We start from the raw sequence: 25,427 nt of genomic DNA, 5'->3' as shown, positions 1-25,427 counted from the left end.
ACGTGGAACCCCTGAAAATTTTCAGACTTATTTGGACCTTGAAAATCAATTTAAAAACTTGATCAAAGGGAAAAAACGTGCTTATTGGCGAAATTTCGTGGGAGGTTTGTCACGAGAAACGTCAATGAAAAAATTATGGAAAGTGGCTCGAAACATGACAAATCGCTCTTCAACGAATGAAAGCGAAGAATATTCACATCGATGGATTTTGAATTTTGCACGGAAGGTTTGTCCTGATTCCGCTTCTGTGCAAAAAATTGTTCGAGATATACCACAAGATAGGTGCGATCTTGATTCCGAGTTTTCGATGGTAGAATTCTCTCTTGCTCTCCTTTCATGTAACAATTCTGCTCCGGGATCGGATAGAATTAAGTTCAACTTGCTGAAAAATCTCCCTGATGTGGCGAAACATCGCTTGTTGAACTTATTCAATCGGTTTCTGGAGCATAATATTGTTCCAGATGATTGGAGACAAGTACGAGTTATAGCTATTCAAAAACCCGGAAAACCCGCGTCCGACTTCAATTCGTACCGCCCAATAGCAATGCTGTCTTGTATACGGACATTGTTGGAGAAAATGATCTTGTTTCGCCTTGGGTTGAAACGAATGGCCTACTCTCAGATACACAATATGGGTTCCGCAGGGGCAAGGGGACGAATGATTGTCTTGCGTTGCTTTCTTCAGAAATTCAAATGGCTTACGCCGAAAAAAAACAAATGGCTTCAGTATTCTTGGACATAAAGGGGGCCTTTGATTCTGTTTCAATAGAGGTTTTGTCAGACAAATTACTCTCTCGGGGTCTGCCGCCTCTATTGAATAATATGTTATATAACTTGCTTTGTGAGAAACATTTGAACTTTTTTCACGGAGATTCGGCAGTAAGTCGGTTCTCTTACATGGGCCTCCCCCAGGGCTCATGTTTAAGCCCCCCTTTGTACAACTTCTATGTAAGCGACATCGACAATTGCCTTACACAAAATTGCAGCCTAAGACAACTTGCAGATGATGGAGTGGTGTCTGTCGTAGGATCAAACGAATCCGACCTGCAAGGACCCTTACAAGATACTTTGAACAATTTTTCAACCTGGGCCATTGGGCTAGGGATCGAATTCTCCACGGAGAAAACAGAGATGGTGGTTTTTTCTAGGAAGCATAGACCAGCAAAACCAAAGCGTCAACTTTTGGGTAAACCGATCACTCATGCTATGTCATTCAAGTATCTTGGGGTCTGGTTCGACTCCAAATGTACTTGGGGGGCCCATATTAGGTATCTGAGTAAAAAATGCCAACAAAGAATAAACTTTCTCCGTACAATTACCGGCACCTGGTGGGGAGCCCATCCCGAAGATCTTATTATGTTGTATCGAACAACTATTCTCTCAGTGATGGAGTATGGCAGTTTCTGTTTTCAATCAGCTGCCAAAACACACCTCATTAAACTCGAGCGAATTCAGTATCTTTGTCTCCGTATTGCGTTGGGATGTATGCCCTCAACGCATACCATGAGTCTCGAGGTTTTGGCAGGCGTACTCCCACTAAAAGATCGCTTCAATTTATTATCTCTTCGGTTCCTCATCCGGTGTAAGGTTATGAATCCATTGGTGATCGGAAATTTTGAGCAATTGATCGAGCTAAATTTTCATTCTAGATTCATGAGTTCATATCATGAATTCACCTCTATGCAGGTTGTTCCTCCTTCGTATATTCCCAACCGTGTTTGTTTTCCTGACTACATCAATTCCTCTGTACATTTCGATCTGTTCATGAAGGAGAAAATCCATGAAAATCCAGATTATCTTAGATTGGGGTTCGTTCCTACAATCTTCAATGCAAAGTATGGGCGTATCAATTGTGATAATATATACTTTACTGATGGGTCCTCTATGAATGAGTCCACAGGATTTGGAGTGTTCAACGTATTTTTTAGCACCTCACACAGTCTTCAGAATCCTTGCTCGGTATATATTGCTGAATTGGCAGCGATATACTGGGCGCTGGACAGCGTCGCCTCACGACCTGTTGAACACTATTACATTGTAACGGATAGTCTTAGCTCTGTCGAAGCTATCCGTTCAGTGAGGCCGGAAAAGCACTCGCCGTACTTCCTTGAGAGAATACGAGAAATTTTGAGTGCTTTATCCAGACGCTGTTATGTCATTACCTTTGTCTGGGTCCCTTCACATTGCTCAATTCCGGGTAATGAGAGGGCTGACTCATTGGCAAAGGTAGGTGCAATTGAAGGCGATATATATCAGCGTCAAATCGCCTTCAATGAATTTTATTCTTTAGTTCGCAAAAATACCATCGCTAACTGGCAACGCAAGTGGAATGAAGATGAATTGGGCCGGTGGTTTCACTCGATTATCCCAAAGGTTAGCCTCAAACCTTGGTTCAAAAGTCTGGATTTGAGTCGGGACTTTATTCGCACCTTCTCCCGACTCATGTCCAATCACTGTTCGTTAGATGCACTACTCTTCCGTTTCCATCTTGCCAGCAGCAATCTCTGCGTTTGTGGCCAAGGTTATCACGACATCGAGCACGTTGTTTGGTCGTGCGAGGAGTATCTTGTTGCCAGATCGAATTTAGAAAACTCCCTTCGGGCCCGAGGAAGACAGCCCAATGTGCCGGTGAGAGATGTGTTGGCTCGGTTAGACCTTGATTACATGTCCCATATATATGTTTTCCTTAAAGCTATAGATCTTCGTGTGTGATTGCCCCTACATCCTTATACCCTCCTTTCCTTCCTTTGCGGGTAATTCGTCCCCTTGCTATAAATAGTAGAATAAGTTGAAATGTAAATAAACTATAGATATACGAATAGATTTAAGAATTGAGTGCTCATCAGCATTGTTACAATTTCCTTATATCCCATCCTTCTCCTAAAAATATGTCACCCTTCTAAACTCGAGTACACCGCGAGTAATCGGTTTTCCACCTTACTAACCATAGATGTAAGAAAATTGTTTATATATATATATATATATATATATATATATATATATATATATATATATATATATATATATATATATATATATATATATAGTTTTAAAAATATATTTAAGAATTCGGCTCTTTTAAACTTAAGTAACTGAGCCTGTAAAAATAAACGAATTTATTAAAAAAAAAATAATAACGCTGTGCTGAGTGAATCGTTACAGTATCGGGTCCATAAATTTTCTCGGCCGCCTTCGTTGCAGCTTTACCTCGCAGGTAGTAACAACGTAAAATATGGTGAATTTCTAGCTTAGTGGACTCCATCTTTGACGCGCTGTAACTTGAGACCGAAAAGGACAATCACAACACGGTCAAAACAACACTTGTAGCACAGATTGTCGTCTTTAAATAGCCGTATAGTATGACCCGATGCGATAAGTACAACACAAGATATGTTTAAGTGTTGTCATATATTGATAATACACGACATTTCTTTTTCCCCAACCCAATATAATGATAGGCTATGTTTGATGCAAAATCTTTAATTTCTTTGTACTATTCAGTTATATTCGTTCGAATATCGTGAATTTCAGACAATGTACGAAATTTCTCTAGTTTGGAGCGAATCTTAGAGAACCAAATCCAAGCTTCACGTTCTGTTCTTGTTTTTCGCGTGAGCAATAAGCACTTACCACACCGGTCTCCTTCACACGTTCCGACAAAAGCACTCGAGTGGCGATACGCTTCACTCGGAAATCGTCCTCCCGTTCTTCCTGATCAAGGTCGTGCAGATTATTTCCGTTGGGTCCAAAGGGTATACATGTATGCGCACATAGTTGTTACCTTATATCATGCATAAAACATAAGGCGTGATAATTACCACTCTTGTAATATGGTGTGACAATATACGAAGCCGTGCACTCGTTGACTCCCGTATGTGCCATTATGCCATGAGAGCACTGCGGTTATTGAAGTCAACTTGAACACTGGCGGCTCTCGGGCACTTGCGGCACTTGTGAGGGTCGTCGATGGTGGGAGGATGTTGCGTTACATAATGCTGCCAAGAGCGCTGAGATTAATTGAATACATTTTCTGGTCCTATCACACTGTCGCACGTTTGCCTCTCTCCCAAAGAAGCTTTTATTTTTCTAGATCTTTCCAGGAATTCCTATCTTTCGCAATCAGATTCAAAAGCACGTCCAAAAAATTTCCGTATGAAATATATTTGTATAAATCAACACCAGTTGAATTCCCTCTTCAAGGGGCAACAACATTGCCGAAAGTATACCCTGAGAAGTAATTCCATGCAAATTTGCTTGCTTATCGTGTGTCACGTCGAAAGTTGCCCCGGCCATCTTTTTCAGCAAGCGAGCGAGCGATCGAGCAAATCTGCTGGTAGCAATTTGTCAGGAAATCAATATTGAAAACAGAAAAAGCGTCAGCATGTCACCGATACGATACGAGGTAGGGGTGACCGTTGTTGAATGCCCCTGGACGATTCTGGCTTCCGGGACCAAATCGCTTCCGCTACGTTCTCACCCCAAAAGCGATGCTACTGGGGTAGACGATTGATGTGTGTTTTGGAAAATAAATTTTCACACTCATAGTATCGCGTATGGCTGCTGGAGCTGACGTAAATCTGTATGTGCGCCCAGCTTTAGCGGATCAAATAAAAAACTTTCGCAGAGAGGACGAATGACGTTGTGTTTCGTGCCCATAAATATACGGTGAAGTGAATGATGAATTCGTTGAACGAATTAAAATCGTCTTTCTCGTGGAGGCGCACGATGCTTCACTATTGAAGTTAAAGATGTATTGCCTTTCCCAACGACAATTTTATATTTTACAATGAAAATTATGTTTCTCAGTCACTTGCATCCGAATTCGGTTCGGTCCAATGCACTATATTGTCACACCGAACGTGTATCTCACAGGAGTTAAAGTGTGATCGTGGCGCCGGTGTCGTAAAAAACCTCAATGACTGGCGAGATGATAGAGAGCAAAGGGAACTAAAAGTCGCCCTTTCCGGATAACGACAGCACCGAGATAGGCGAGATAGCGAAACGGAGATAAAAATAACCGACTGTGACTGCGGATATGATTGTACCCGTTCAGAGTCGGTTGGGGTATCACTCCGGCGGGAAGAATTCCATTTATGTTGGCATAATCCACACGGATGAATAGGCAGCTAATGATGGATGATAATGGTGGGCAAACTTTGTCGTGGCTCTGCGTCTGGATGCAGTTTTCTCAGTAAGAATCAGCTTCAAAGGTTGAAGTGATGTCGATGTGCAGCGACTTATGTCGACCATTATGTTAACGAACCGCAATGCTTTTTTCGCTGAACTTTTACAAACGACAACATTTTGTTTACTTCCTTACGTCCCACATGTAGACAGCTGTGGCTGTGCGATATTGTTTACCACCTTTCAGTAATTCAGTTGACGCAACATAAAGAAAGTGTTGTCTACGTTGGCACATAAAAGTCGATTGTTGTCGTCTACACAAAGAGTTTTCAACAAAATCAAAACGGGTGGAAAAACATCAGCATGCAAGTCCGATATCTTGCTGTTCAGGATCATTTGGAGCAGATTTCACAGCGGAAGATTGCAGAGAAGTTCGGATTCAACCGGGGAGCAGTCCGTGAAATTTTGGACAAGCACGAGTCTTATGGTTCGCTTGCTGATAGATCCAGAAGAGGCCGTCAACGGAAAACCGAAAGCCGGACTGATCAACGAATCATCCGGGAAGTGAAGAAATCTCCAAAAGTATCAGTCAAAGTCATTCAGGAAATCCTCTCGTTGGCGGTTGGCGGGCCAGTACCGTACATACTGCCAAGAAAATCAAATATTTCTGAATTTGGTCATAAGTATGCCCGAACGTCTTCAACAGGTCGTTGAAGCTTTAGGATGCCGCACTAAATATTGATGCTTTTAACATTTTTCCTTTCATTGTGTTATTTGTTATTTCTTGAAATCGGGCTTTTAAACCCCTTTTTCTATTTGTATTTTGCTTACCACTGCTCAATGGTCCAGTAGATGTAATTAAGTGGAAATTAGCATTTAGAGCTCGACAGTTATTCTCTAGACAAAAACTGTCTTCGACAAAGTTGTTACATACGACAGAGCGCTCATTTTTATGTTATCAAAAATAGGGTGACCAAAATTGTCGATGAAATAAAAAATCTAACTTTCTTAACTTTATATTTCGACAATGTTGTAGTCCTAGTTATTTGAGACATCTTTCGAACAAAGTTTTTTTCTATCTCTTGAAATAACCGATATAGCACCTACATAAGGGTCACCATGAAAAAAACTGTTTTTTTGCTCTAATTTTTATATTTAAAATTTTACATACAAACTGTCTTCGGAAAACTTTTAGAGCTCACTAATACAAATATTTTGCGATGCAGAAATTGTCAATATCTCAACTTTACTCATAGTTATTAATATTTCTTCCCAAAAAATACGCTCTCTTCAATTGTTTGTCATTCTTTCTGGGGCAAACATTAGCAAAGTTTATTGGCGGCATTTGAAAGAGCATATTTCACTCTACATGATGTGTGATTTTCAACACTATGCTATTTTTTGTGTTTGAGTAAATTAAAATTGAAATCATGAATTTTTGGGTGAAAAAAATTAAATAACTTTAAGAAGGATTAAGATATTGACAAGTTCTGCATCGCAAAATGTTGGAATTGATAAGCTCTAAAAGTCGTATCAAGACAGTTTTGATGTAGAATTTGAAATATAAAAGTTAAAGCAAAAAACCCGTTTTTTCATGGTCACCCTAATGCAACTTAGAAAAAACGCACTAAATCGATTATATTAAAAGATGGAAAAAAACTTTGTTCTACAAAGTTGTTTAAAATGATTGGGGCTACAACATTGTTCAATTTTGTTTATCTCTATCTATAAAGATAAGAAAGTTAGATTTTTTATTTCATCGAGAATTTTGGTCACCCTATTTTTGATAACATAAAAATGAGCGCTCTATCATATGTAACAGCTTTGTTGAAGACAGTTTTTGTCTAAAGAACAAATATCTCGCATAAAGTTGTTTTTTGCGCTTTCTATCTAAGTTGCATTAGGCTAACCATGAAAAAACGGTTTTTTATTTCAAATTTTACATCAAAACTGTCTTCGTACGACTTTTAGAGCTTATCAATACCAACATTTTGCGATGCAGAACTTGTCAATATTTAATCCTGAATTGTGTCCTGAATTTACTACGAGAATCACTGGGTCAATTGGAGCTTGATATTGCACGTCTTACCTCGTGGTCAGTTGAGTATCGAAAGAGGACTTGTCAATCAAGTGCCCGACCACGGAGGAAGCGTGTTGCCAGATGTGATATTAATTCCTTTCCATAAAGTGATGCCAGATTCTAACTGAGCTACTCTCATGACGAGGGGTACATTGACCCCTCACAAAACAAAAAATAACATAGTTTTGATAATCACGTATTATATAGAGAGAAATTTGTTCTTTCAAATTCCGTCAACAAACATGTTTTATGTTTGCCCCAGAAAGAATGACAAACAAATGAAAAGAGTGTGTTTTTTGGGAAAAAATATCAATAACTTTGAGCGAAGTTGAGATATTGACAAGTCCTGCATCGCAAAATCTTTGTATTAGTAAGTTCTAAAAGTCTTCTCAAAACAGTTTGTATGTAGAAATTGACATATAAAAGTTAGAGAAAAAAAACATTTTTTTTCATGGTGACCCTAGCGTAACTTGGAAAAAAGGCGCTGTATCGGTTATTTCAAGAGATAGAAAAAAAACTTTGCTCAACAAAGATGTCTCAAATAGCTAGAACTACAACATTGTCGAACTATGTTTAGTTCTATCTATAAAGATAAGAAAGTTAGATTTTTTTATTTCATCGACAATTTTGGTCACCCTATTTTTGATAACATAAAAATGAGCGCTCTATCGTACGTTACAACTTTGTCGAAGACAGTTTTTGTCTAGAGAATGACTGTCGAGCTCTAAATGCTAATTTCCACTTAAATACATCTCCTGGACCATTGTGTTTGGTTTAATTTTTATGAATTGAATCCAGCTAAATATGGTGGAAATGCAATGAAAAATGTTGTTTTTATAATAAACACTCATAAAATCGCTATTTGTTCTTAACAAAATTGTTTTTATTTATACAAAATTGAGAAAATTGTTATTTAATGCTGTTTTCAACACAATGTAGATACCACTTTGTTTATATTGTTTCAATATCGATTGCTAAGAATACCGCTCAGCTCTAACTGTCATAACACGAAGAAAAACGGTTACTTAAAGGTTTTGGGTGATTTTAATATTTTGTTGGGTGGGCTTTTATTTCTGACAAAGCATATTTGCACACATTAAAGAATTTTAATTAAGTTAATTATTTGAAAGAGCAATAGTTAACAAACAATTAAATTTAATTATGCTTCCTACGTTGTATCCCTGTTTCATATCTCTCCTACCCGATCCATAAACTTTCACTTAATCGCGACAATACATACATACAGTCTTTACAGATACACGGGACGAAGGTTGTGCAGCCCACTGATCATTCACTATGAGGTGAGGATTGTACCGCTCATGACAATTCTACACGAGCTGATGATTGAGCCGGCTAGTGACCTTTCTATACTGGATTCCTCGAGTCGAGAGAGACGCACCACGTTAGGTATGGGGTAAAGACTAGGATGATTCCTACCCAAATCCTACACTAGATATGAAAACCAGATTGATTCCAAAACTTAGTCGTAAAACTTAGCCGAAAGTGAGGCCATCACGTCTACAGCGATCATAGTTCTAGGTAATTTATTTTTTTTATAGTTATCGCATTTTGGGTACTCAGAACTCTTGTGAATAAATGGATAAATAGATAAAAAAAATTATCTAGGTGTTTTGCGGCGTTAGAGAGAACAAATTCATAGTTATGTGTGTAGTAGCTGAAACATTGCAAACTTCGATGTGTGAAGATGAGACATGAACTGTCTTATATCGACCCGTTGCTGATTAATGGTCAGCTGCATCCCAATAGGAAGTATCCCGTGTGTGGCATACGTACCAAGCATTGGAGACTGCAACATCCCAATTATGACAATAAATTGTAATACTGATCTCGAGCCAACCGCGAGTAATCGGTTATATATCACTAACATAGCAAATAAGAAATATTGTCAAAATATTGAACTCCCAGCCCCGTCAGGCTAACGTCGTATCAGCTTAACAAAAATATATATTTTGGGTAAAGAAAACAATTCTATAAAATTACGGTAGTAGTTTTAGACGAAATAGTCCAGAAAAGTTTCTAAACTTCCAAGGTGGGCTTTTTTATGCCTATAAATTAGGTTGATTATATTTCGTCAAAACATACCATAAACTCATCATTTAAAAAGTTCTAAGGGATTGGAATATCATTCAAGAAATTTGTCTCAAAATGAGTAAACCGAAAATAATTTTCGGCTCTAACGGGTGTTAAATAAAAAATGAGAATTTTTTCAATCACATATAAAAAAAATTTCATTTTTTTTCCATCGATTGCAGTATTTTTTTATTGATAACATAATGTATTTTCTTCAAAAAAAATGTCAGTGAATGTTTGAGTAAGGGCCATGGTCTGCTGTTCGACGCAACTTTGTCGCGATGCTCTCACAAGAACGTTGTACGACACTTACGTCCATTTCCCGGATACAATTCCGGATTCTTGTAGTCAGTTGCTTCGTGTCCTTGGCCCTCCAATTGTTTTTATACACTAGGGCACTGAGTGAGCCAAAGAAATCCTCTATTCGGCGGCACTGGGGCAAGTTTGTTGGGTTACGATCTTTCGGCACGAACGGTATCTTTTTCTCCTCAAGATACGCCAGCGTCTTCTTGGCGTAATGGGAAGACGCCTTGTCCGGCCAGAAGACCGCGTGATGCTCGTTCAGGAACGGCAGCAGGATTTTATCGAGGCACTCTTTTCGATAGATTTGTTGGTTGATAGCCAGACCGCTCGGCTTAAACTCGGCGGAAATGGCGATGTACAACATAACCTTTTTTTCAAACTTGTGCTTGAACTTGTATTTCACTTCAGGCGGTGTGGATGACTTGTCGCTGGAGTAGTAATTATCATTTCCTGGAATATGCGTTTTGGACAGCGGAAAATAGCTTTCGTCGTCCAAAACGAAAGACGTCCCGCGGTATTTTTTGGTCATCCACCGACACTGTGATTTAACCGTCTCAATCTGCTCCTCCGTGTACTCCGGCGACCTCGTCTTCTTCCTGCAGACGATTCCTTCCATCTTGAGGGTCCGATGGATCAATACGTGGGAGCAGCCATATTTCCGACCGGCGTCACGCAGGCTGGTTGCGTCCTTGTTGTCGCCGACCTTCCGCTCTACGTTCAGGGAACCCAGGATACGATATACCGTACTGACAGTAGAGATGGGCGAGCGCTCACGAGCCGCTCATTTGAGCCGGTACGTCAGAAAGAGCGTACGATCCACGGTTCTTTAAAAATGAGCCGCGGCTCTCAAATGAACGGCTCTTATACGTACGGCTCTTGAATGAACCACGGTACAAAAAGACCCACGGTTCTTTTATGAGCCGTGGCTCTTTTTGAACCGCGGTTCATTTAAGAGCCGTTCATTTGAGAACCACGGTTCAAAAAAGAACTGCGGTTCATACAAGAACCGTGTTTCTTTTAAGAGCCGGCTTATTGATAAAGAACAGTGAATCGTACGCTCGTTCTGACGAACCGGCAGTGTGGCTTGCGGCAGTGTGGCTTGCGGCAGTGTGGAAGAAATATATGTTTCCCATGCTGCTTTTTAAGCGGTTTCATTTAACTGCTTGTATGTTTGTAAAGGGTGTGTCACATCAAATTGCATCACGGAAAAAACGCTGTAGAAATTCGCCCAGTAGACCGATCCTTTTGAAAATTTTAGACAGTAAAATAAAAACTATTAAACAACTTTTGGCATTTTCTTTTTATTCATACTTCGAGCCCAAGCCCGTTTGCTCGCACCTTCCTCTTTACCCCGTCCATAAGGTTCTGTACAACGTCAGGTTGTAGTTTTTTTTTGAACAGAAATCCATTTTCTCTTGAAGTCCGCCTCCGATTTGACAACTTTTGGGTTCTTCCGGAGGGCCTGCTTCATAATCGCCCAATATTTCTCTATTGGGCGAAGCTCCGGCGAGTTGGGCGGGTTCATTTCCTTTGGCACGAAGGTGATCCCGTTGGCTTCGTACCACTCCAACACGTCCTTTGAATAGTGGCACGAAGCGAGATCCGGCCAGAAGATGGTCGGGCCCTCATGCTGCTTTAATAGTGGTAGTAAGCGCTTCTGTAGGCACTCCTTAAGGTAAACCTGCCCGTTTACCGTGCCGGTCATCACGAAGGGGGCGCTCCGCTTTCCCAAGAGCAGATCGCTTGCCACACCATGTACTTTTTGGCAAACTTGGATAGTTTCTGCTTGCGAATCTCCTCCGGAACGCTGAATTTTACCTCTGCGGAGAAGAACAACAGGCCCGGCAGCTGACGAAAGTCCGCTTTGACGTAGGTTTCGTCGTCCATTACCAGGCAATGCGGCTTCGTCAGCATTTCGGTGTACAGCTTCCGGGCTCGCGTCTTCCCCACCATGTTTTGCCTTTCGTCGCGGTTAGGAGCCTTCTGAACCTTGTATGTACGCAGGCCCTCCCGCTGCTTGGTCCGCTGGACGAATGAACTTGACAAATTCAGCTTATTGGCGACATCCCGGCCTGAACTTCTTGGATCACGTCTAAAGTGCTTAACTACGCGCTTGAGATCTTTTACACTGACGGAGCATCCATTTTTGCCGTTCTTCACCTTCCAGTCGATGGTTAGGTTCTCGAAGTATCGTTTTAGTACTCTGCTGACCGTGGATTGGACGATTCCCAGCATCTTACCGATGTCCCGATGTGACAACTCCGGATTCTCGAAATGAGTGCACAGGATTAATTCACGACGCTCTTTTTCGTTCGACGACATTTTTCCAAATTTACGAAAAATTGACAGTGAAACATGGCCAACGTGATCTATACACTCTTATCTGATTATAAGCGAAAGCAGAAGATATAATTCCTAAAAATTAAATTTCTACAGCGTTTTTTCCGTGATGCAATTTGATGTGACACACCCTTTAAACTTTGGCGGATTACATATTTTCTCGAAACCCCATAAATATGGGTATCTAATGAAAGGACTTAACTAGTAGGACACAGTTATTTATGTAAAATGGAAATCCAAGATGGCGGCCGTCATAAAATGACAGACTACTAATTTCGTCAAAACCCCATCAATATGGGTATCAAATGAAAGGCTTGCCTAGTAGAGCTTGAGCTTGAGCTTGAGCTTGGGTAGACTGTAAAATTCGTAGTTGCTCTCCGTGATTGACCTGAACCAACCAAATTGCACAAAGAACACACAGAATGACGCTTGGGACTAGCGAATCATTCTCGTTGTGCAATTTCCGGTGATCCAAGCTTTAAATGGTCAATAACGACACCGGCCACGTCCTTACAGTCACCAGGGGAAGGGAAGGAATGTTAGTATGATATTCGCCGCCCGAAAGCCAGAAGGGTCGCCTCTATAGCGTGGTTCCCTAGCGAAAACCATGGGAGGGATAGTTGTTAGTGGGAAGAGGTAAGAATCAGGATTCACTGTGGTAAGTGATATGATTATGTAAACGCAAATTATCGATTATTTTACGAAGTCGAACTCCGGAAATCTTATGTGTCACAATACGTGGCAAAGATTATCTTTAGGTATCCTGAGAAGGAAAACCTGTGAAGCTTATCGGACCGGCTATATATTATATTATTTACCGCACGTACTCGCAATCGGAACGGTGGAGAGTAAACTGTGGGAAACCTAAGAAGGTAACCAAGAGAAATCTTATAAAATCAATCTAACAAGAAATGTAAATTGTTTATCGTTGCGCATTTTCTTTATGAAATTGCTACGCCGGAGAGTCATGTTTGGGAAACCTGAGAAGGTAATCGAGAGAACTCCTTTAAAATTAATCGATCCGGATATAAATTATGTAGTTCATTGCATGTACGCTATATAGAAATCCAATCGTGAGAGCGAAAAGTCATCTCTGGAAACCTTAGAAGGTATCCGAGTGAAATCCTCTAAAAGTTTTTTTCATACTTTCTGAAGAACTTCCATTAATTGAAAGCGTAAAGAACATACAAAATATGTACATACATATATAATAAATACACATATAACATTACAACAAACTGCATTACCTATTCTTTAAACACATAGTCGACTTAGTCGAAGTTTGGCCAGAATATGTAGAAATGTATTCCTCTGCGCGTATTCAAAGATTGCCAAATGATGGCCCTACGTTTTCCAATATTTGGGGGGCCCAAGCATAATTTCACAACATTAACTTTCGGTATGAGCATCTCTAGATATATTTGCTTGGTCCATGATATCCATTTTAGAAAACACGGCGCTGTGAAGGGAGACGAGTGCAAATATCTGAGCGAAGAGCAAAACCACACCAAAACTCTTTGCTTCTACACAGCCACACCACACATATAAAAATAAAATGAGAGAGAGAGGGATTATGGCGATCGAAAGCGATGAATGCGAACGATGACGTATCACATAACAGCCACAAAATTATTGAAATGGAGAGATATATGGACCAATAGGTAGATAGGTAAAGAAATTGCGAAGAGAGAGAGAGAGAGAGAACGAAACACCACTAGCTGATACGTGGATCCCACTCTCCAAAGGTCCAACATCCGCTCAGGAACAAATTCGCGCCACTTCTACTCCGTCCAGCCATTGACCGCTGCGGGAACCCCCATTTCACTGATGATCTGAATAAAAAAAAACATTAACGGTCTCCGGGATCCGCATTCAAAGAATGCTATATGTATATAATATATATAATATGTATGAGATGTGAAACTGAAAATAAAAACTTAGCCCATATTGGTCTATCCTCAGCCCAGCCATGTCAGCAATTCCTTTTGTTGTGATATGTTCACTGCGGCGATGTAAGCAAATATCGCGAGCAGAGAGCGACGATTAAAAACACACTGCGCAACCGAGAGCGCGACGACTGAGAACGAAACCGAGGCCGAGAGTGCAACGAACAAAAGCAGATTGAGAAAGCATAACGACTAGAAAACTCTCACTAACAGCGAACTGGAAAAATGGCTTCGTTCGACCCGGTGAACCATTACTCATTTTTATTTCTGCAATTAGCGATGGAATTAAGCAAAATACGATAGAAATCTGCCCAACCGCAACCGCACAAACAACACATCACAGAGCGAAAAAGCGCACGTCCACTCCGGTACGTTTCTCAACCCGACTCCCCAAATGAAAGGCTTGCCTAGTAGATCACAGTTATTTATGAAAAACTAGCTGACCCGGCAAACTTAGTCCCGCTCAAAATTTGTTAGTTGTTATCAATACTTTCAAACATTCACGTTTTCTTACTATGAGCAAATTCATGGGTCCAATCGCAGAACTGTTCATTGATTGATCTTCTAATCGACTCCGTTGAATATCAGATTATTTTCAGACACAATTCTCGTTCAAGATTTTTCAACCACTTGCAAATAACATGTTTCTCCGTGACATAGAATAAATGTTTTATACAGAAAATATGATAGAATAAAGACAGCCCTAAATCGGACAATTCCTTTTTCGAGTTCTGATCTTATCAACACATCCGGCAATCCTTTTTTTTTTGGTATAGATAGAAGAAGATATAGGAGTGCGTTTCATCACATTAAAATCCGTTTCCAGTTTCGAACAAATATCAATTTCGCTAGCGCATACATGAAATGGACTAAGAATATTTGTCACTATGTAATTGTAGAACATATGGGAATTTAATTTTCAGAATTTTCACTTTTTCCTTCAGAGTTTTCCGAAAATTTTCAATTGTCATGTTTGAATGAAAAATTGATGGTTGAAATATTTGTAATATTTTTATGGGACCCCCTCTCCATTCCAGAGGAGAGAGAGTATCACACCATTATAGAAACATTTCTCATACTCAAAAACCCTCACATCCCAAATTGTGCTTGATTAGTTTTAGAGTTATGCAGAAATTTGCGTTTCATTTGTATGACAGCCCACCTTTAGAGAACGGGAGGAGTGTCTAACCACCATAGAAATATTTATTGTATCCTAAAACCTCCACGTGCTAAATTTGGTTTCATTCGCTTGATTAATTCTCGAGTAATTCAGAAATTTGTGTTTCATTTGTATGGCAGTCCCTTCTTAGAGAAGGGGTGGAGAGTCTAACTATCATAGAAACATTTATTGCACCCTAAAACCTCAATATGCCCAATTTGGTTTCATTTGCTTGATTAATTCTTGAGTAATGCAGAAGTTTGTGTTATGTGGTATGTATTTTTTTTTCAGAACCCCTCAATATGGGCGTCTAATGAAAAGACTTGACTAGTAGAACTCAGTTATTTATGTGAAATGGAAACCCAAGATGGCGGCCGTTACAAAATGGCAGACAACTAATTTCGTCAAAACCCCATCAATATGGGTATCAAATGGAAGGGCTTGACTAGTAGAACACTGTTATTCGTGAAAAATGTAAATCCAAAATGGCGACCGTTACGGGGAGAAAACTGTGTCGTTATCGAAAACTGCTATATTCTCCCGACTGATAATTCGACATGATCAACATTATATGGATCAAGTGAAATCAGTTCTAGTGATTGTAAAATAGCTCTGTATGAATTGATTTCGGAGCTGGTAAAGCGATCTACAAATCTTGAGTCAGACGAATTAGTAGCCTAATAAATACTGCTAGATCCTCGCTTCAAGCAGCAAGGTTTTGGGGATAACAGAAAGTACAACTATGCACACCAGTCGTTGATAAGGATGCTAAAAATGACATCCATGGAATACACACCTACGAAACTACCACAAATCGTTGGTGATGAAGCGTTGTCATCTGAATGGGAGGAGTTTGATGCAATGGTTGGCAATCTTCGATCCTCACATGATCCAAAAGCTGCTGCAACATCTATTGTAGATCCACATTTGCTGAGACTAAGCGACCCCTCGTTTTGGTGGAATGAAAGGAAATCTATCTCTCCGCGGCTCTATCTTTTTTTTTGAAAATATTATGTATTCCGGCGACTTCAGTACCCTGTGAGCGAGTTGTTCCGAAAGCAAGAAAAGTTTGCAGTGAAAGATGTAGTCGACTTTCATCAGATAACATTGAAAAGATAATGTTTATAAATAAAAAAAAAAATAAAAAGATCATTGTGATGGAAATATATCAAAGAAAACCTTCAGTAAAGAAATATTTTTACTTTCTCTGCACTGATTATTGTTTTAAACCTTATTTTTTACGTCTTCCATTCTTTACATATCCGAATAAACCAATTCTTGAAAAGAGCCGTCGAGCCGCTCAAATGAGCTGGCTCTTTACATTGAGCGCACGGCTCTGAGCCGCTCACTGAAATGAACCGTTTTGCCCATCTCTACTTTGTCGTATTTCGATACGGGCGAGGTATATATTAGGTTGGGGAAAAAGTAATCCATTATTTTCTCGGTAGCTGGCTTTAGCGATCAATATCTCGCGTAATATCGATCACACAATTACAGGTTTAGACTCGTTGTAAAGGTGACATTTCATACTTACTTTTTTGTTTCTTCCATTCAGTTGTGGGTTACAGGGTGTCAACAATGGGAGTCAACAAGGAGAAAATTCGGTAAGGGAGAGGGGGGCACATTCGGACACTTTTTTTTCCTTGATTTTTATTTTTTTTTGTAAATTTAAAAAAAATCCTGAATTCATCCTGGTTGTCATTTGGACAGCAATGTATGCCAAGAACTAATCAAGCAAATATAGCCAAATTTGGCATTTGAAGGTTTTTAAGGACGAAAAATGTCTCTTTGTTGGAATGAAACACCTCCCTCTTCTGAAAGGGAGGAGGGTTATTTTGAAAGAAAGCTTTAACAATGTCTCATATTTCATTGTCTGAACAAAATTATGTAGTTCTTATAGTTTTTGAGTTGGAAATTTCTTGAGATTTTAAGTTAACGACTCTCTTCGACTTTTAAGTAAGCGACTCTCGCCGACTTTTTTAAAGCTTGGTACAAATGATGGAAGCTACCAAAAATCAAAATTTTCATTATCATTTCATCAATTTTAATTGCGAATGATTTTTTATAACGGCGTATGCAGAAACATTGAACTTTTTTTTTTCAAAAAATCTTAACTCAAAATCTAGACGCGCGATTAAAATATGACATTTGAAAAAGTTGTTAGAAAATAAATCAATCATTTAGGAAAAATAAGATTTTAAATTTACTGTTAATAAAAACTCAAAAATTTGATTTAATATTTAAAACTTTTATATCTCAAAACATTTCTATTTTCAAAAAACTCAAACTTGCGTCTTCTTCTTCTTCTTCAATGGCACTAACGTTCCTAGAGGAACTTCGCCGACTCAACGTAGTATTACTTGCGTCATTTTTATTAGTACTTAGTTGAGATTTCTATGCCAAATAACACGCCTTGATTGCATTCTGAGTGGCAAGCTCTAGAATACGCGTGATCACAGTGCAAGTCGGAGGAAATTTCTTTGACGAAAAATTCCCCCGACCAGAGCGGGTATCGAACCCGAGCATCCGGCATGTTAGTTATGACGCTAACCACTCGGCCAAGGGAGCACAACAAACTTCCGTCACTCTCCCTTAATTCCGATTGAGTTGAAATTTTGCATAGGGCGTTTTTCTGAGGTGGTGAACATTTCGTATAGGGTAACTTTTTGAAATTTTAGGGTCGATTTTTTCCCATACATTCATTGGCACCCTTAGGCCGATTACACATTATCCGGTTTCTGCCGGACCGGTTTCAAAAAGCGCCGCTGGGTTTGGACGGATAACCGGATTAGAATGTGAAAGAGTCCTCGCACTACACAAAACCGTACATCATTCACATACACATACATGCATTTATTTATATAGTGGAATGACAGGTAAACATTGCAAATATTTCAGCTACATGCAGCTGATTGCATATGGGAAATCCTGAAACCACAACTGCTGCGGCAACCACGAGCCTTCCCAAATTTGTGTCCATTGGAGAGTACATTCGGCCGGGGTGTGGTACGTCAGGCCTCGCGTACACTACTCGCACATCAGAGCGGTGTTCTTATGATAAATAAACATGAAAAACCTACTGGATAAAAAACATGGCTGTAATAAACAGCATTACAAAAAAACTAACTTTAGTCCAATTGCGGTGTACTTATCCACAAGCTAAGCTCTTTTATTTCCAAACATACACAACTAGCATGATTTATTTCACACGCTCTGTTGCCACATATTTTTTCAACAGTCTCAGAAATACGGTTAGAGAAAAGTGTACAATTTGATGAACCAACAATTATATCATTTCGTAACAAGCTGGGGGGGGGGGGTGGTCTACTTAATTATATGTGGTATGTGTTCAGTTCCTGTGATTATCCTTAGAATTTACCTACGAGAGAATATATGCTTATTCATCCATTCTAGACTGTCTATTTTATTCCACCATTGCAGTAATAATTCTTACGATTAAAATTACATAGTAATTTTCCTTCAAACACTATCTCACTATCTCTTCGTCCAGAAACGTGCTCAGCATACATATGTCGCGATTCCTGGTGCACGTACTCCTGGAGCAAGGGCAGCTTCTCGAACGCATTTCGCTTCAACGCACAGCTGTTATTAAGCGGATCCTGGGCGATGAATGACGAATCAGAAATGCCAACAACTGGGTGATTTCGCTCTATCTAAACCGATACTTTTGTGTCGGACAGGGGAACATCTTGATCGCCGAGCACAGATCGGACAGTTTTGGTTTGAGTTCCTCGAGTCGAGTTGCGGACACCTCATCGTAGATCGTGTTCCGGGTCAGGTCGAACTGTGTGGAATACCGTATAAGAATTAAAAGAGAGAACTATTTTGGTGTGTTTAATTGAACAAAAACTGACCTTCACATTCAGCTGGATGAAGTCGCTCAAAATTTTGCCCTTGATGAACCAATTGGAAATTTGTTTCACATCCTTGATCTCGATCAATACTGATTTCGAATAAGGGAAGTTGTCTGTGAACAAAACAAAAACAGAGGTTAATTAGGAACTCGATAAATTTGTCGAAAGACACTACCCACCGTTAATAACACAATCCATGGCAATATACTCCATGATGCCCTCGTGCGCCTGTGACCATTGCTTCGCTTTGATCAGAAAGGTTCATTACTTAACTTGTTCCATAGCAGCGAAATAAAAATATCGGCATCCATATCACTTGCGACTTCTGAATTGACTCAAACAAACAAACGTCAATACCACACACATACTAATACATGAGAAAAAATTGCCTGAATTGTACTAATACTAACAGACATGACAAACAACTGTCAAATCGCGTTGGGCGTTATGCTCCGCTTTTGGGAAATGATAGTGATAATGGATTTTCAGGTGCAATAAACACATAAATAAAATAAAAAATTATGAATGAAAATTAACTTTTTCTTATAAAACATGTTTTTATGTAATAGAGTAGCACGTTTTTTGCAAGAGAGGAAAAACCCCGGAACAATAATTATGTTTGATAGTGATTTTATATTACAATATTGAGTTTTAGTGAAAATATCAAGAAAATTATACAGAAATGATTAAGCAAGAATCAGTACCGCGGGTTATAAGAAATAAAATAAGTAATGAAATAAATTTTCATTAAAAATTTAAACAACTCAAAACTGTTTTAAGGTCTAATAATCTTATAGAGAATGATTTGCCTTCCCAAACTGATGTCTCCACCAGACGTCGACACTATACTACTTTCATCGCGTATAATACTTGTCCGGTCGCCGGACATTGTAGTCGCAGTAGACGGCTGCATCACGGCGCCGTAAAGAGGTTGGTACGGTCGAAATTTGCCATTTGGGTTTCAGACCGGTCCGGCAAAAACCGGATAATGTGTAATCGCCCTAATGGTTATATCTCGAGCAAGGCGCCTCTATATATACCAGGTGAAACAATCATATGAAATGCACAAACTGCTGCGACGCTTATTCGAACGATGCCCACTTTGTTCGGCTTTCGCGAATTTATGTGAAAAAGACGGGATGATTTTGTAGAATTTCATTCTCATCCAGTTCAGCCACTACTCTCGCATGTGAAAATGCAAAAAGGGCGTATCCTAGCAATAACAAAACAAACAACCCCCGCTCCACAAACCGTAATACCCTTCTCATTGAAGTGATGATGTTGCTTCACCTGTTATACATTTATACAAGCGCCTTGATCTCGAGAACGGTTAATCCTAGGATAAAACGTTATACAGGTGGGACGTAATAATAATGATTTGCACTTATTCATTAAACGGTTTTATCTAGGTTGACCCGTTTGTATGTTTATGACTTTGTAATTCTGTAACTTTGTCTGTAGCGCATTTTTAGAAATTTAACCCCCTTCCTGTTGATCGTTTGATCTGAAATTTGGAACAAATCTTTATCTCTTGTGTCATTATAGAACTGCGTATTCCATGATCTTGGAAATCCAAGATGGCGGCGGCTACAAATTGCGGATTATGAACATATTTTCTCAAAATCCCATCAATACGGGTTTTCCCAGAACCCCATCAATATGGGTATCGAATGAAAGGGCTTGACTAGTAGAACACAATTATTTATGGAAAATGTAAATCAAAGATGGCAACTGCTAAAAATGGCGGATTTCAAATTTTCTCAGAACCTCATCAATATGTATATCAAATGAAAGGGATTGACTAGTAAAATATAACTGTATTCTACTAGTCAATCCTTTCATTTGATATACATGAATGTAAATCAAAGATGGCAACAAAATGGCGGATTACAAATTTTCTCAGAACCCCATCAATAATGTATATCAAATGAAAGGGATTGATTAGTAGAACACAGTTATTTATGAAAAATGCAAATCCAAAATGGCCATCACCACAAAATGGCGCCATATATATTTTTTTCAAAACCTCAACAATATGGGTATCAAAAGAAAGTTGTCGACTAGTAGCACATAGCAGATAATGAAAAATCCAATTCCAAGATGGCCGCAGTCCCCAAAAAATTTATTACTTTTTAAATGGTTTCATTCAGCTTGCCCTGTTTGTATGTATGTTTGAGTGTTTTGTAGGGTTGTCCCACATTAATAGAAAATTGACCCCGTTCCTGGTGAATGATTGATCTGAAATATGGAACATAAATTTAATTCTACTGTCATTATAAAACTGCGTATTCCATGATCTCGGAAAATTCAATATGGCCGCCGCTAAAAAATCAAATGGAACCATTAAAAAGTAATTGTAAAGTAATTGGGAACTGCGGTTATCTTGGATTTGGATTTTTCGTGATCTACTGTATACTACCAGTCAAACCTAAAAAAAAATAAAAAAAATAAATAAAATACTCCGGATAATTGAGTCTAACATTCCGGATAATCGAATCCCGGATAATCGAGTCCGATCTGTACATAGTTTTTCATGTAGAACCGCATGTAAACTCCATTTTTCATGCCACTTTCCTTAAATGGTTACAATTTAACAAAGTATTGAAATTAAAAAAAAAATCAAAAATTCATATCTCGATTTTTATTTATTTATTTATTTATTTATTTTGTGTTCAGTCTTCGATGGACTCGTACAGACTAATCATAACTTAAGCTAATAATTTAAGTCTACATATAAAACATTGTCGGGTGATATGAAAATCGAATTGATCACAAACAACACTAAAGGCCTTAAGACAGGAACAGAAAGAGCTGTTGAATCCATAATTAGTCCTGTGTCTAGGAATGGCGATCAAAGCAGAGTGTCGCAGCTGTCGCGGGGGTACGGTAAATGATATTTCTTGTAGAAGATCAGGACAGTCAATGTTATTCGTCAGGACGTCAAATATGAAGAGCCGCTGTAGTCTCAACCTTCTTACCGACAGGAGCTCAAGATTGATCAGACGGCAACGATCTTGGTAATCAGGAAGGTTTAAGGGATCATTCCATGGCAGGTTCCGAAGTGCGAATCGTAAAAACAGCTTTTGGATACGCTCGATTCGTATTATCTGGTACGCGTGGTAAGGTGCCCAAACCGGAACAGCGTATTCTAAGATGCTACGTACTAATGCGCAAAAAAGCGATTTGAGTGCATACACATCAGTTAGCTGAGCAGCATTACGGCGAATAAAACCAAGCACGGAGAAGGCTTTTGCCGTAGTAATGGAAACGTGCTCGTGAGATCGAAGTTTACAATCCATTATCACTCCCAAGTCGCGAATAGACTGTACGCGTTCCACAGAAGCACTGTCGATCCGATATTGGTGTGAGGATGAAGATCGACTGCGGCTAAAAGTGATCGCTTTGCATTTATTTATGTTCACACTCATACCATTCTCGTTGCACCAGTTCAGGACGATGTTGATGTCGGTTTGCAATAAAAAAGAGTCAATTGGAGATGCGATGACACGAAAAATCTTGAGGTCATCGGCAAAAAGCAGCTTTTCGGAGGATATACGAAGACAGACATCGTTGATGAAGTGGACAAATATCAAAGGGCCCAGCACACTCCCTTGCGGTACGCCAGACGGTATGTTGAATGTGCTGGATCGTGATGAGTTGAGCTGTACAAATGCCTTTCGATCCGTTAGATACGACAATAGCCAGTCCGCAATCCAAGTCGGAAAACCTATGTGTTGCAATTTATGCACTGCGTAAGCGTGTGGTACCGTGTCGAAGGCTTTCGAAAAGTCGATGTAAACAGAGTCTACTTGATTTCGCCGTTCAATCTCACGAAACAGAAACTTGGAGTAGCACATTAAGTTGGACACAGTGGAACGATGTGGTATGAATCCGTGTTGATGATCTGAGATAAACGGCAGTGTTGCGTTTAGTATGACGTTATGCATCAGAGATTCAAAAACCTTTCCCAAGCAACTGAGAATCGAAATTCCACGATAGTTGACGACATTGTACAAACTGCCAGATTTGTGAACTGGAATCATAGAAGCGGTTTTCCATAAACTCGGGAAGCATCTCTGTTCAATTGAGCTGTTGAATAGCATCGTCAAAGGAACCGCCAACGATGCCGCACATTTTTTAACTAACAACGGCGGCAGAGCATCCACCCCGGCTCCTTTTGAAGCATCCAGTTTAACCAGTGCACCGAGTACTTCTTCGTTGGAAAAGCTGAAGATCGGAAGGTGGATATTATGAGTTGGTACGTTGTTGAAACATCCCGGCCGAGGTACAGGTGAAGTAGAACAAAACACACTTTGGAAGAAGTCAGAAAAAAGATTGGCGGCTTCGTCAGCTGTACTGGCTGTGGAGTCATTGTAGACCACATTGATTGGCACGAGGTTGGTAGCCCTTTGTCCTTTAACGTACCTCCAGAACATCGATGGGTTTTGTTTCAAGTTAGATTCCAGTCTGCATATATATTGTTGATAACTGGAAGTGTGTAATTCGTTGTATGATGATTCAATTTGACGCAACCAGTCTCTATTCACATCTGATCTGAGAGCAAAGAATCGTTTACGCGCTTTCCTTAGTCGGTTACGCAAGTTGCGCAGCTCAGCTGTCCACCAAGGTTTCCTGCTAACGCTGCTTAAGTTACGACGACGGCGCGGGACATTTGAGCGAATAATTTCGTTAAGTTTGTCGTAGAACAGAAAAACATTTGCGTCAACAGACCGTTTGTTAAGAAAATGCTGCCAGTCGATGGACGAAAACGCGACGTTCAGCGAATCAAAATTGCATCGCCTGAAGTCCATGTCGTTCTCATTCGAAGCTGGGAAGATTTGGTGGCAAGTGACCGAGCTTTGTAAGTCCACGAGCAGGATGAATGGAGGGTGATGTGCGTCAATGGGCAGCAGTGGTAGTGGTGGCTGAAATACCTCAGTGATATCCGGAGAACTCGTGAAGGCTAAATCCAGAAGCCTGTTGCTCGAATTGACATGCGAATTCACTTGAACCAAGCCACACGACGAGATGGGATCAGCTAGATTTGTCTCTTGTTCACTGGACGCGTTTGATGGTAAGTATCCGTTGATGTCCTCCTCGAAACACCATTGTAGATGAGGAAGATTATAATCACCAATAAGCACGATAACGTCGTTCGGTGATGAACGATCCAATAAATATTGAGCAGTCACGGCGTGAGCTGAATATAGCCCAACATCTGAGCCCGGAGGAATATAGACAGCAGAGATAAACAGCGATCGGTGAGGAAGTAATATTTTTACAGCAACCTGTTCTAGCTGATTGCAATCAACTATGGACACCGCCGTGCAGTGCAGTGTCGGTTTCACAGCAACAAGGACGCCACCTCCTCTCGAGTGGTTACTAGTAGCCTCGTTGCGATCGCACCGGAATACGGTGTAGTCCGATGTAAGCTCTGTGTTGCAGATATCGGATTTGAGCCACGTTTCGGTAAACACGATTATATCGTAGTCACAGCACGATAGTTTCAGCTTTAGTTGTGTCGTTTTAGTGCGAAGGCCTCTGACGTTCTGATAGTATATAGATAAAGAGCTGTGATCAGGTTGAGGCACTCCGTTGCTGACGCTGATTGTTGTCATGGTACGTGAACAATCGAACCCACCGGCGTGGCAGTTGGACATAACGTTGCCGGGAACTGCAGGTTTGTTGCGTCTGAAACCAAACAACGAATCAGGGGTTGTACTGATCGGTGAATTAACGTACTTGCCTGATGAGACAGGCTGGACAGCCCCATCACCATGTTCGAACACAGGGCCGGGACGACTGCGGCAGGAACCGATGAAATATGGCTCGACTGTGCTGAAAGGATAAGGGCTGTCCATAGAGCCTGTTTGTGCGCGTCCCGGGTTGACCACATTGACAGATTTACGTGCTGGTTGATCGTTCTTTACAGGTTCTAAGTCGAGTTTTGACGAGATGAAATATGACCGTTTTTTTGGTCGTGATCGAAAACACGAATGTTAACTCCTTCTGGCCAGTACCAACCATCGCCGACCACGTTGGATATAGCTTTATTAACGGTCACTTTGAATGATACAAACGATAGATCATCCAAACATTTTCCACGAGGAACCAGCTTGACCACCTTGACCAACGTTGAGTCCACGTTTGTGATGTCATGAATGTGTTGTTTGATGTCACTTTCTTTCTGGTCTGGGGTGAATGGTGTCACGTAGTAATCTATTATAACGTCAGTAGTCTGCCTAACTTTGGCAACGCTTAGAGTTCCAGTTCTGTGCCGATTAACATTGTCAGTGTTTTGATTGTCGTTGATGGGTAGGGTATGACCGGAGATAACTGAAATAGACCGGTTACTATTTCCTCCGTTCTGAGCGTGAGGTGGAAGTTCGTTGCCGGATAATTCACAGGGCTTTTCGATTGGTGCTGCCGGTGTGGATGCAGTCGCCTGAGAAGTGGACCTGGAGTGATGATTGGACAAAATTTTCACACGTCTATTTCCCACAACGAGT

The 25,427-nt window shown here is 40.1% G+C and overlaps 2 protein-coding genes across 5 annotated transcripts in view; both read right to left on the bottom strand.

Moving 5' to 3' along the window:
- LOC129780539 (uncharacterized) overlaps positions 1 to 25,427 on the bottom strand; it is a 315,512-nt gene that overhangs the window by 101,611 nt on the left and 188,474 nt on the right. The gene's annotated exons all lie outside the window — the stretch shown is intronic.
- Positions 18,375 to 19,279, bottom strand: LOC129780545 (nuclear pore complex protein Nup98-Nup96-like). Its single transcript, XM_055788915.1, has 3 exons — positions 19,098 to 19,279; positions 18,919 to 19,031; positions 18,375 to 18,848 (listed from the first exon to the last, which is right to left on the bottom strand). The coding sequence occupies exons 1-3, from the start codon at positions 19,129 to 19,131 to the stop codon at positions 18,714 to 18,716; spliced, it is 282 nt and encodes a 93-aa protein (XP_055644890.1). The 5' UTR covers positions 19,132 to 19,279; the 3' UTR covers positions 18,375 to 18,713.

Source organism: Toxorhynchites rutilus, chromosome 3 (genome assembly GCF_029784135.1).
Source record: "Toxorhynchites rutilus septentrionalis strain SRP chromosome 3, ASM2978413v1, whole genome shotgun sequence".
Taxonomy (NCBI): Eukaryota; Metazoa; Arthropoda; class Insecta; order Diptera; family Culicidae; genus Toxorhynchites; species Toxorhynchites rutilus.
Note: the sequence above shows the minus strand (reverse complement) of the source record. Positions and strands in the feature narration are given on the sequence as shown.